The sequence below is a fragment of the Semicossyphus pulcher genome, unplaced genomic scaffold (genome assembly GCF_022749685.1).
Source record: "Semicossyphus pulcher isolate SPU_LCO1_2020_fin unplaced genomic scaffold, fSemPul1.0.p SCAF_21, whole genome shotgun sequence".
Lineage (NCBI taxonomy): Eukaryota > Metazoa > Chordata > Actinopteri > Labriformes > Labridae > Semicossyphus > Semicossyphus pulcher.
The window spans coordinates 4581904-4595457 of NW_027211695.1; the positions used below are offsets into that span (position 1 = coordinate 4581904).

At 39.2% G+C, this 13554-nt stretch overlaps 1 protein-coding gene across 1 annotated transcript in view; it reads right to left on the minus strand.

Annotated features, from left to right (window-relative positions):
- The window catches only part of dnah2 (dynein, axonemal, heavy chain 2), a 52026-nt gene that overhangs the window by 13457 nt on the left and 25015 nt on the right, over nt 1-13554 (minus strand). The window contains exons 38-62 of the mRNA XM_069672709.1: nt 13220-13347; nt 12528-12680; nt 12227-12352; nt 11679-11897; nt 10497-10614; nt 9781-9917; nt 9077-9214; nt 8681-8839; nt 8287-8439; nt 8062-8153; nt 7698-7893; nt 7171-7395; nt 6851-6955; nt 6305-6493; nt 6028-6113; nt 5691-5821; nt 5420-5569; nt 4206-4373; nt 3740-3900; nt 3300-3439; nt 2849-2981; nt 2022-2161; nt 1178-1388; nt 441-557; nt 21-162 (exon numbers count right to left, since the gene is read on the minus strand). Coding sequence (XP_069528810.1) covers nt 21-162; nt 441-557; nt 1178-1388; nt 2022-2161; nt 2849-2981; nt 3300-3439; nt 3740-3900; nt 4206-4373; nt 5420-5569; nt 5691-5821; nt 6028-6113; nt 6305-6493; nt 6851-6955; nt 7171-7395; nt 7698-7893; nt 8062-8153; nt 8287-8439; nt 8681-8839; nt 9077-9214; nt 9781-9917; nt 10497-10614; nt 11679-11897; nt 12227-12352; nt 12528-12680; nt 13220-13347 — 3717 coding nt within the window. The remainder of the gene's footprint in view (nt 1-20; nt 163-440; nt 558-1177; nt 1389-2021; nt 2162-2848; nt 2982-3299; nt 3440-3739; nt 3901-4205; nt 4374-5419; nt 5570-5690; nt 5822-6027; nt 6114-6304; nt 6494-6850; nt 6956-7170; nt 7396-7697; nt 7894-8061; nt 8154-8286; nt 8440-8680; nt 8840-9076; nt 9215-9780; nt 9918-10496; nt 10615-11678; nt 11898-12226; nt 12353-12527; nt 12681-13219; nt 13348-13554) is intronic.

Below are 13554 nucleotides of genomic sequence, written 5' to 3' on the forward strand. Positions count from 1 at the left end.
TTTATTATGCCGTCTCTCACCCAGCTGTCTCTTGGCCTCTGCCCAGGTAGGCTCTTTGCCCAGAAGAATCATGACAGCCTGCATTACTGTCTCTACCAGTGCTGGAGGACGACCATACGACTTGATTTCTGTCATATCCTTCTTATTCAGAGACTCCAAAGCCTTTGTGAACAAAATACAATAAATTGTGAATGTGTGGATGAGTATACTGCTTGCTGAGTCATGTATAATGCAACACTAGAACAGAAAGCCCCAACTGCTTTCATTGGTGGAGAAGACACGGGGAGCAATATACAGAAAGGGCAGGGTTCATTACTCATTCAGTATCAAATAAATAATTCAACAAGACATAATAATGAACGTTAGTACATATAGTAAAGACAAAATTACAAACACACTGAGGGTCTGGCAAGTTTAACATCAACAGGACAGACATCTACCTTCATGGCCTCTTCAAGGGCAGGAAGAGCCGTGTCTAGGTCCCTCTGTGCATTCTCAGCCATGGCTTTACACTGTACCTCTTCTGTCCCGATTTTCTCACTGTTAGCACTCACCGTCTTAACAAAAGACACACAAACATACACAAATGTGTCACTGTGGTATACGGCTAATTGACAGACACAATAATCAGACACTTCAAAACATCAAACACTTACGTAAACTGTGTCTTATCTATAGTAGTTGGATCCAAGTGAGCACCAACTGGGATTTCAACGTTGATTATTGTTTTAAAAAAAGGTGAAATCAAACAACCAATTTTCAGCCCACTATAACGTGGTTGCATCCTCATCGTGTTTAGCGTTGAAAGTGTGACATTTTATTTTTCATACATAAGTCTAAAATATGGCGCTTTATGGACTGTGTGATGTTAACAAGAAGGTTCAGCAACATTGTAAAGGGAGCTGTTTTTAACATTTCCCACAGAGGAAGAAAAAAGAAGACTGCACATGCGCAGGTACTTAAGCTGTGCAGCTCTGATTATGAAAGCAGAACCCTCCTGGATGCTGACGTAGTTGATTCATACCTGGCGGGAGGACGTGTCTTAAGAGAGCTCGGTAGCCAATTGTGATGAGCACTGGGATGAACCAGTAGTTCATGGTTGATGTGAACCACTCAAATGTCTTAAACTATTACTTTAATCAATTTATTATATGTGCACATATTAATACTGGCTTACCTTCTGCTGCTTATCAGCCTCTATCTTCTGCTGAACAATGACAGACAGGAACTCTTCACACTGTTTCTGGAAGTCGGCCACCTGCTTCTTGGCCTCCTCCAGCTCTACGGACATGGCCTCCACCTTCTCCCGTGTGTCCCTGATCTTGAATAGGCCATTACGCAGCTTGCTCACCTGCTCACCCAATTCACTGTGTTTCTCTGACAACAGCCTAGATTGACACACAAACACATACACACATGGACACTCAGATGATTGACTAGGTGATTGTAACAGAGACAATCACATCTTAATAAATTAAATAAATAGACAGACACAAACTGATAGACATTAATAGACATCCTTTGATGGTGGCTAAGCAATCATGGAGGAAGGCCGGTTTATTCAGGTGTCTGGGTTTTGCCAGAGAAATAGATGTTATACAGTTTTACATAGTTTTTAGCAACAAGGCATACTGTAGATAGATAGAAGATGGGGAGTTTTTGCTGGATAATAGTGCTAAACGGAAACCCAGGGTTGTTTCTATTTTTTTTAATCAAGCCATAAAAGTAGGAGGCTTGCGCTTCTTAAAGAAATTGAGGAGGGCAACTGGCCAGACCAGAAAAGTACTTTTAAAATTGTGTGTGTGTTCAACAAGCAGCCTTGCAGCTATGTTTTCAGAGTCAAAAACTGTTAAAAGAGCAAAAGTTGAATTGAGTACAACTGAGAGGATTCTTAAAAACAGTTGTATCTTTGTTAACCATCTTTGTGGCTCTCAAGACACACAATAGGCATTATAAGTTGTGTGAAAGGAGAAGAAAGGAAAAGCAAGAATCATTGAAGGAGAAAGTTTAAAAGTTCCTACTTTTTGTATCCAGACACAAGCTCTAGGTAGTTGGTGGGTGTTACATAATTATGTCTCCTCAGCTCCAGCCTCATCCTCTGGGAGATCTGCGCAACCGACTGGTGTGTGGTCACAAAGATACTGGCAACCTTTGTCTGGATCTACAACATCACACAGTACATGTAAAAAAGGAATACAACCTAGTCACATTACTTACCATCTATTCTGAATTCTTGTTCATAAGTTTAGTACCCAAAACTTTACTTTTCTCAAACATTTTTTACAGTTCTACTAAACTTTTCAGAAAGACTTTGTAATAAAATAGAAGCAGCTGTTTAAATGTACGTGTTACATTTTTTCATGTGCTGTCTTGGCACCAAAATGGTCGAATGAGATCCCAATTTATTTCTGGACAGCAAAAGATAGATAACTATACACGTTTAAACAGCAACTTGGAAATAAATTAAATTAAAATAAAATAGTAACAAGTAAAAATGAATCGGTTGTTCGGCCGCTCTCCTCGTTGAGGAAGAGCACTGACACAGTGACAGGAGTCACAGGACATCAATCACACGTGAAGTCGTGGCAACCAAATAAACAGCGGGACCAGTTTACTCCTCTCACAGTGTTCTAACGGCAAAAGAGGGTCCGACATCTGACGCTCTCTGTCCACACACAATCATATGCAGTTCTGTTACGCAATGTAAACAATCCTATTGTATGTCCCTATTGTAAATGCATTGATTGTCGCTGTTTGTAAAGCAGTGCCCCCTCCAAAAAAAATCCAGTGCCTCATGTTGTTGGTTTTTTTTTTTACATATGTATGTGTGTGTGCACGGATGCGTTACCCCCTCCAAGGAGCCCAGGTCCAGTCCATCCAAGTACCTCTCAGCTACCTCCAGCAGGGCATCTTTGGGCCACTCACAAAACCAGTCAATGGAGGCGCAGTTTACTAGCGCTGGGTACTGTAGGATACGGTTTCTGTTGACAAAGAGACATTTTTTCATTTTGAACAGGTATAATTTGCTGAAAAAAATGTTGACACAGGGTCTGTTAAACAAGTGCAAATACATTTGTATACACAATGTATACACAGATAATAGAAGGAGGATGCTACATGGATGGACTCTTCAGTCTGTAGAGACTGCAATGTTAATCATACTGGGTTACTTTCCATAAACTTGGGTGTTGACGAAAAGTGAACACAGATTCTCAGAGATGGGAGAGGGAAGAGAAACATATTGTTAAAGTGGGGATTATAAGACACAGTGAGCTACATGAAATAATAGAAGACTCTACCTGAAGGGCTCTCCCACTGGGCTCATACAGAGAACTATGTGCAGGTTGTTCCTGACGCGCTCTATCAGGTAGCTGAATAAGGAATCAGGAGTCTCAACTACATTGTCTTTCCTGGCAGACTCTGACAGAGCATTGCATACCTGGAGATGAACAACGAAAGGTTCATGTTAGAACTTCAGACATGTATTTGAAATATATTTTAATGATGTAAAGTTTTCCATTATCTCAGTGTATGTACTGTAAGTTTAATACATATTGGAAGCTTTATGTTACTTATTAAAAAATAATATTTATAAGTAATGTTTAAATTGTGTAAGAATCCTGTTCTGATTTGAATAACTGTAAACATTTAGAATTAAACCAAGGCCTAGATAATTTTTGTAATTGAGTTTTGAGTTACATGGTTGGATAAACAGGAGGGGGAAAAAGACAATGCTGACCTCAACTAACTCATCCTGCTTGTAGAGGTTAGGCACCTCTCCAGAGCTCAGGATGTTATTGATGTCCTCAAGGAAGGATTCTTCTACAATCTGGGTGTCATTAAACAGGAAGACTGTGGGCTTGTTGTCAACACCAGTCAAACGGTACAGTTTCTTGATGTCTGAAAGCAAAGACAGAAAATAATGCAGGAGCCTGAAGATGGGGTTAAGGGGAACAGATTGTACAAAGGCAGAGCTCAGGTGAATCAGCCAGGACCTTAACTTGTGATGCCTTACACTGAAAATCAATGAATATTTGTTAGCCCATTTTTGTTTTCATCTTGTTTAATTTTGTCAGATTGAGCGCTCCATGTTTTCATTACCAGACCACAAGGTCACTTGGGATGCATTAGATTCGGTCATGCTTTAGCTTTCTGGAACATCTGTGAATGCATGTAATACGAGTGTAGTGTGTGGTTAATCTTACCTTCTCTGAACTCCTGTTTGCGGTACTGCTTGGTGATTTCCACCTGGAATACTTGGTACTCACAGATGAAGGCAGCCATCTTAGACAGGCTCTGTCTACCAGAGCCTCCAACACCAACCAGCAGCATGTTGCCCCTGAGCTCACTTATCACACGTACTGCACGGGTTACTGTGGAGAGAGCACACAAATATTACCCGGATAATATATATATATTTTTGGACTTGAAATAGAGTATCATTCCTCGGGTACTTGGATACTTGGGTGGATGAAAGGCTGTCTTTTAAGGTTTTGCTTGGTTTATATTATACACATAGGGCCTGTCTTAGCCCACCAGTTAGGAAAACATTGTTTAAACTTGCTCAAGTTTTATATCGTATATTTATATATATATATATTTTATATTGTACCATACACATCACTGTGTACTTTATGACCTGGTTTCCTTGTCTTTATTAAGCTTAAGAAGACAGCTAGTTTTAAGTTACAGTGTAGCCTTTTACTGGATTATTTAAATAGCATGGGAGATTATAAAAACTGGATTGAGGAATATTTGGCCATTGAATGCTCTGAAAAGACGTTTGATGTTATTTGTGTATATGCAAGGCTGTTGTTTTTATTCTTTTAATGCTGCTGTCTTGGTCATGGACCTTGCTCATGGAATAAACCTTTCAGAACACACTACAGCTTAACGATTTTCTCTTCCTGGCAGAGTAAAAATCTCTGTTAAAATACTGTCGGACTGAAGACAGAAAACGTTGTTCCTAAGCCTGATTTTGTACATTCTGTCTTTTGCTCCCTGTTTTTCTTTAACATGCTCCAACTTTTAAAGGCCTTCGACTTGTTTATAAAATAATGTAGTGCTATTGATTTGCAGTGGTATTTGGTAAAATGGCACTCTGACAGCAGAGTATAGAGAGCAAAGCCTGCTGCTGGGAAGCCTTTTTCAGTTTCAGCTGCAGAGAAGATTTTAAGTGCTCCTCATGCTGTGCTTCACTAAAGAGTTTCATACCGTGTCTGAATCATAAAACTGTCTAACTGTAGATGGCAAAGAAAACACATGAGAGTACAACAGATAAGGACCTTTTATATTAATTGTGGTAATGACTGGACAGAATGTGACAAGTGGGATTGATGCTTTGGGATAATGCATTAGGACAATTTCATGCACAGAGTATTTTTCACTCAAATATGTGTATGAGGGTGTGTTGACTAACTGTGTTCTATGGCATCACGGAAGAGCACCAGGCTCATGGGCACTACACCAGGTGTCAAGTTGTAGTCCTCAAGCTGGGTTTCCATGAACTTCTTAAGTCTCTTTACATCCAGAAGATCCTCATACACACGAGACTCACTCAGAAAGTCACCTGATCCATACAAAGAGAAATGAACACAGTAAACACATTCATAGCTTCTTGGGTGGCATTAGTCAATCAGTCATTGTCAATTGTTGGGTGCGTGTATATGTGTTGACTATAGTAAATGTACCAAATATTGGAGGTTGTTTGTTGGGGCAGAGGTTGTGGAAAGTGAGGTCAAAGAGTGAGCCCACTTTTTCAACCAGCAGAGCAGTAAAGATCTCCATGTCACTGCGATCTACAAGTCGGTCTGAGAAAACTCTTAATGACAAAAGAAAAACAACAAAATGATCCAGTATATGCAAAACAAAAGCACTTTTATCCTTTAACTTATTTAAAATAAGTTAAAAATCTATTCACAACTAATTACACAGTACCTTTAGATTCAGTTAAGGAGAAATAATGCCTAATGACACTGTCATTTGGAGGCTAGAAGTGCTATATGAAGTTTAAAATAACGTGCTTACCTGAAGCACTCATGGATCCAAAGTCTAGTTATCTTATTTTTGGTATCATGGAAGTCTGGGTGAGCTCTTAGCAGACCCTGAAACACCTAAAAAGGGTCGAACAGAAACAAACAAGTGTCATCTAATATTACAATTTGCAGAGTATTCAAGCATTATAAATGGTAATAGAAATCTAATCTGGTTATATTTTCCTTAACTTATTTTAAATACTGTCTGTATGGGTTTGCAGAGTTACTTATATCACCCTTACCTATGTATCTATATGTATTATTTGTACCTTGGAGATATCCCTGAGGTTGAAGAGGTAGTGTATCTTGGCTGGAGTGGGAAGAAAACGAGCTGAAACAGCATAATACAGTTCTAAGGTGGCCTTGGTCAGAATTTCTCCAATGGGCTTCACCTCCTCCCTGAACCCCTGTAGCTTTTGGTTGATCATGGTACTGTAGATCCGTCGGATTTGGGACTCCTGCATAAAGATAGCATAGGGGTGTTCACTTCTGGCACAGCTTGTTTAGAATACAACCATGTCATTAAGATAAATACATTTCAAACATATGGGTCTGTTGCATCTGCTTCACACGTTCGAGAGTGAGGGTATCTCAACTGTCAGGTCTACTTTTTTTGAAGCAATACAAAAAAAGCAGGTTGAAGAGAGGAGTCGAGAGGCACAACAAAAACACATAAAAAAGATGGAAAAGAGGATGAAAGGAGTACAGTTGTAATTTAAATGCTTCTTTAAATAAAAAAAAATCACATTTAGTCCTCAGTGGTGACAGGGCATGGCTTGGCTGGAGAGGGGAGGAACATTTTCAACAGGACTTACATTAGGGAAAGTCATATTGATGAGGTTGAATCGACTCTGTAGGCGCCTAGAAATGTAAGTCCTCCCTCCACCAGGGGGCCCCATGGATGCCAACAAAAACATGTCCTAAAGAAGGAAACACATACATACAAACACCACAACGGCTGTGTTTAAGGACTTCTTAGTAATGCTCAACTATGAAATTACAAATTTTTCACATGTAAAGCTCTATTCTCTCATACTGTAAAAAGAATGGAAATTAAGAGGCAATTAGGAAGGAGGCCCCACAAAGGCGGAAACATCCTTAATCCCACTGCCCTCATCAAAATGACCTTTCTCACCTTGACAAACTTAAGAGTCTGTTTCTGGCGGTCATACCAGAAGCCATAGTCGATCCAGAGGCGCATAAGTTCCAGTGGTGGCTGGGAGCCAAAGAGGTCTTGGGCTGGCATGTTGAGGTCGTCCAAGAAGCAAAGCAGGCGCTTCCCACCTGCTGGCACAAATACCCCTTTGGTTCTCTTCTCTATGCGACTTTCTATGATGGCCTGGAGGTTATTAGAAGTTGTCTGGAGAGAGATGATGACGCAGAGAAAGAGACAAAGATACAGAAGAGAGCCATTTCATTTGGAGTACATTTATAATAAGACAAACCCTGTTTTGACAACTAAAGATATTATAGGCTACTTTTTTCCTTCCATTTCAACCATGAAAGACTTCGCTTTAATCGTTTAAAGCTCATATTTGACTTAAGAAAATCAACCATCAGCAAAATTTCTAACAAAAAAACGTCTCAAGGCACACTGGTTAAAAGAACAAAAGCAATGTAATGGTATACGCAGACACACACAGACCATGCAAAGGCAACAACCTGTGAAGACATGTTGACAGTGAGGGCAGTCCACTTGTTATCCAAGCCCTGCAGGATGCTCTGGGCCACGGAGGTTTTACCTGTGCCCACTGGCCCAGTAAGCAGCACTGGATACTGACCCAACACCAGAGCCTTGACCAGGAAGTTGTAGCGAACTGTGTCCACTGTGGGAACCATAATCTTATAGAATGGAGCACTGCAGGAGAGTGCAGAGGGAGAGTAAGATGTAATGTATATTTTATTAGTATATTATATAATTTTATATTACAGATTCGATAGTAAAAGTTAGAGTGGGATGTATAAAACATCAAGACTCACACATACATGCCAACAACAGCTTACATTGGACAGCTTGGTTACTTACTTGGCATTGTAGCGCCAGCCCTTAGGAAGTGTATCTTCAAATGAAGCCCAGGTTTTGTTCTTGGTGTCCACATAGTACTCATAAACTGTGTCCTGAAGGAAAGTTCAGAGAATGTTATATCTCACTTTCTACTTTTTAAACCGTCATGGTATCAAATTACCAGTACCAACAACCAGAATAAAAACAACAGAATAACAGCTCTGTCACTTCCTATCAACAGCAAACCTTGATGGGAAAGGTGCCCTCAATCTCCCGTAGAAAGAAATCTATCTTCCTGCGTCCATCTTCATCAACAGAGGCACAGACCGACCAGATAAGGCTGAAGACGAACCAGAGGTCCACCATCCTACCCAAGTTTTCTGTGTCTGAAGTATTTACCTGGAGAAAGGGAGAAAAACATATCTTACACTGGGGATTCTTTAGAGATACTGTAAGCCTTTTCTATATAATGTAATCAGTAAGAGATTGATAATATATGGCTGTATTTCAGTCACAAGTCTTCAGTTAGTTACACACAATACAATTTAGGATGAACATAAAAGGTGTGCTAGAAAATGATGCTTAGGTCAAAGAAAAGAACGTAGAATGGAGGTTAGAAATGAAACTCTTATTCTCATACCCCATTGCTGGATGTGGCTAGAGAGTCATAGAGACGACAGAGAGAGGTGACTCCATTAAGCTCAGTGATGGGAACGGGCTCCTTACAGTTGTTCTTCTTACAGCTGAGTGTGCTCTCTATATATTTCTCAAACAAACGCTTTAAGTGATCCACTTCAGCCTGGAGAGAAAAGGAGCAATGTTGAGGTCAAAATATGACAGAGGAAGGGCACCAGAAAATAACGGAATAAACGGAGTGTTTCTAGTGTTCCTCTAATAAACTCTTTATCTCTCATGTACGTCGCTTTGGACAAAAGCGTCTGTCTTTGTTCTCATTTATATTTTATTTCATTTTTTAAACATTGTAAACATTTTTTTAGACTATGGCTATGATTTATTATGACTGAGTCCACTTTACCTTTGGCCGCTTGTCTAGCCAGGACTGAACAAAGGGCTTCCATCCAAGATCATTGTAATCGTTGTAGACCATCCCACAGCGAGACACAGTAGCTGGAGAGGCCATTGCCAGGTTCTCCACTTCAAAAAGCAGAGACACCTGAGACCAAAGAATTCATATTTACTGTTTCTATTATGATCAAGTTACTGGTTTACCAATATACAACAATATAAGGTGAGACATTTATTTATCTGGGATTATAAACAATATGTACCAGATGTCTGCTATTATAAAAGGTTAAGTTCAGTGATATGTTCTGTACCCTACAGACGACTGAAATCAACGTCAAAGAAATAACCTAACCTTTTTTCAGCTCATTAGTTTGAAAGATTAGTCTTATATTATTATAAAGCACACAGGAATGGTGGTGATTTTTGTTGGCTGTGACTTTGTTACATTTCTTATGTGAGCCTTTTTGCAATTAAATGTTGAATGTGAAGTTGGTGCACAGAACAAACTATGTTTGTGCACTGCTTTCCATATGGAAACATGAAAGTTGACAGTGCCTACACCTTGAGGTTTGAAGATGATCAGCTTAAATCCATTGACATTATTTAGCACAATGTTTACTTCTGAACAATTAATACATTTAAAAAAGCTTTTTGAAATGTGTGCTTTTCCAACTATGAAAAGCCAAGATGTCTGGTTTCCAGTTCTGTTCTCACCTGTTCAGGCATTGAAATTCTCTCTCCATTGATGAGTGTGAGCACCTTGTTGTCATCCATAGCAGAGTTCATACTCTCTATCCACAGTGTGTCAACAGGCCCATCAAACACAATCCACTTCTCGTCTGGTTTCTCATCTAAAGAATGGAGAACAGGTGCGGAGTGGCACAGAAAAAAGTTCAGTTCAAGGTTCAGGTTTTTTACTTAAAAAGATAAATGTAAAAAAACAAACAACCACACAAATATCAACAACATGATGATATTTCTATTAAAGAAGAATAAAACATTGACCACAAAAAGACCATAGTCTTAACAAAAGAGTTTGTACGCTTCTGTATTTCTTACGTGCTTGTGTGTATGTACTGCACTTAAAGAAATATTATGAAAAAAACATTTTGGAACAACAGTGTCGTGTGTTCGTTCAAACCACCATTACATTTTTCTGCCAGTAATTGATGATTTACTGAGAATTCAAAAAGACAGTTGTAATAATGGCAAAGAAAGAGTGAGGAAGGTACCAAAGAAGCACTTCATTGTTTAGTATTACTTCTTTAAAGGCACTTTTCTCTATAAGATAATGTAAAATATGTTATCATTGTGCTGGAGTTTAGACATGGGAATGGGTTGTGGTTATGACCAGAGGAAGAATCTTCAGTCCCTTGTGTGTCTCTATTAATACTTTATGTGCAGCAATGTGTGTTATTGAGAGTCAGGACCTGTGCAGGCTGATCTCATGAGAGTAGAAAGCACTCCATCAGTCCACTCATTGGTGGAGAGGTCATTTTCTCCGTACAGCTCTCCTAGACTCATTGCCTTGGGGTTCAGAGGATAATCCTGTTGTGCCACATGGTCGAAGTCATGAAAGAGAAAATGATAAACAAGTTGATAAAAGAAAGTGCATTATAATGGCTGATCATAACTGAATACTGTTTTTGAGTTACAAAGCTGAAATGAAAGGAACACATTAGAGCAATACGTTTCCTGGAACATGTGTTTTTTTTATGTTTACGCTGCATTCGTTTACATTTTCCAGCCAATATCACGTAACACCTCTATTATGCAGATGATACTGTCAAAAGAGTAGAAACAGGTTTTTAATTTCTTAATCATCTTAAATGTTTTCACAAATGTATTACTGTTCAGTGTATTGTTTCACCGGCCTCTGTTTCAGGTTAATCCATAAAATCCTAGAAATTGGGATAATTGAGGAATCTTTGAAAAGGCACACGGTGATATTGCAATCACCTTTCAACAGGTTTCCACTTTCCATGTGTTTGTGTTAATCTCTGGTTGAGTACATTGTGTTTCATGAACATCTTAATGAGACAAAATCAGAAATAGAAGGTGCAATATCTCAGTAGAGACGGGCAATAGAGCAAAACAGTGAGAAAGATAATGAAAGCGAGGGAGAGTTGAGGGTGGTACGAGGAGAGACACCGGAAATAAATATACACAGAGCACAGAGGAAAAAGGAGGAAGAAGACAGAGCCAGGGGTAAAAATATAGTGGTTAGTAGGAAGCTATTAACTTACTGGAAATTTCATTTTTACTCTGGGAACAAATACAAAGCAAATAGAATACAGCTGGAGAAAGGTAGACAGTAGGGTAATTAACACTTAACACTTTTTACTTTGGGGGCAAGTGTACCTATTATTATATTAGAGCCCTCTACACGAGCAATGTTCTCAATACAATGAAATCATTGCTTTAGACCATGAAGAAAATTCTTGTATGTGTAAACCTGCTTGGCAATAAACCTGATTCGCTGTTATTTGCCAGTTTGCGCAAATTTGACCTGGACATCAGCCCTCAAAAAGAGACATCAGAATGTTCCCCTTTGAATAAACCAGCAGTATTAACTAATAAATTACAGTGAATCCTTTCCCATCCATACCCACCTGGACCAACTGGAAGCCGGGCACTCCCTTGTGGTGCATGGCAGTAAGAGCACGCTGCAGGGTCCTCCAGGTAACACTCTTAGCGCTGCCAGTCTTTCCCACCAGCATGGAGGAGTGTCGAGAGTTTTTGGTCTCATAAAGTTGGATGACTTTTGTCATGGCAAATGGAGTCACTTGCAAACCACTCTGATGAAGCTCAACCTCTATAGCCTTCTTCAGCTGCAACAATATCACAGAAAATGGTAGTTAGTCAGTTAGTTAGACAGATAGTCAGTGATGATGATATCCCACACACTCATATACAAACATAATGAAATACCTTATATTAGTGATATTAGAGATACAATGAATATAGAGGGGGGGTGAGAGCTCTCAGGACAACGTCTGCAACTCTCTTACGTCTGAACTGCACTTCTTGAAGATGCATTTGCACATATAATGAATTAATGTTGTGGTTTGTTGGGATCAAAGAAGAATGAACACTGTCATACAGTCAATGCAAACACTTATGTTAACGCTAGACTGGATCATCTCTACCAATGACTTACATTGCCATAGTCTGTAATGGGTGTCTCAACAGCAGGAAACAAGTCCTGGGTGATCCCATTGAACAGTGGCAGGTCAGTAGACGTCAGCTTGGCGATGTTCATGTCCTTCATAGCCATTAGCAGGATCTGAGGTCAGAGACAAAGGCTTACTGATAGGCTTACTACCTTCAGCAACAGCCTGCCATTAGTGTGAAATGTGTTTACACAGATAGCCTGTTTGTTTGTTTTTTCACTTACATCGAGGCATCCAATGAGCCTATTTTGCATATGTGGAGTTGCACAAACAGAAAGAGAGACCTACTTCTTCATCAGGAACGTTCGGGCAAGAATGGCGCTTCTTTCCGGCACAGCGAAGCAAAGAGGTGAGAGCACGCAGGCCAAAATCATAGTGGTCCTGTTTAGACAGCTGCTGTACTGCCAAGGAGTACAGGGTGAAAACTTTCTTAGCCAGGAGCTATGAGGACAAAGAAGAGACGGAGTTGGAATGACGTACACACAAACACTAAGTGTGTTTACATTTAGCTAACTTCCCATACTATTCCCTATATGAATAGATCACAAATTTGATATTGGTCATGTAAACATGATCTATTTAGAAAAAAATAATTTGCAAATATTGCAATACCAACCTTATAAGAAGGTGTTTGAACAAATAAAAGGGGTGATAATTGGTGTATGCATAGCTTCATGTAAAGTGGAATATTTATTTTATTAGCCATGCAAACATCTCACTAGTAATAACGTCTTTTTCTGAATAACACCTACAGTACAATAACAAGGACTGCCTGTTTAAGATCACCAGATTTTAGTACAGGATAAAAAAGCAACCAAAACAAAAGTACCTTTACCTAAACCCAAAGCAGAAAATGGTATTTGCTATCACAAATGCTAGTTTATCCCTTAGACTAAGATGAACATTACTTGTACTATTGTCTTCTTTCATCTGATCCTTTATACTAGTTTCCAGTATAAAATTCCCTTGAGTGGTATTACCTTGCAGTTGTTGAAGCCTTCTCCAAATAGTATTATCTCAGCAATTAGAGTAGAGTCTGGCACCACCATGGAGATAGGTCTGAACATGGACTTGAGGTTGTCTGGAAGCTCGGTACGACCGGCGTAACCTAGGACAAAATAAAAATGGAGGGAAAAGGCGATAATTAGAAAAAACTAAGAATTAGTTATGACAGCAAAAATAATAAAACATCTACTGAGAATGTCTCAAACTATTTCTGGAACACAATGAATATTTTCAGCTTAAATTAACACTCAGTATGATTCATACGTTGATTTTTTTATTAAAATATGGTGACTTAAAAGGTATGTGCAGG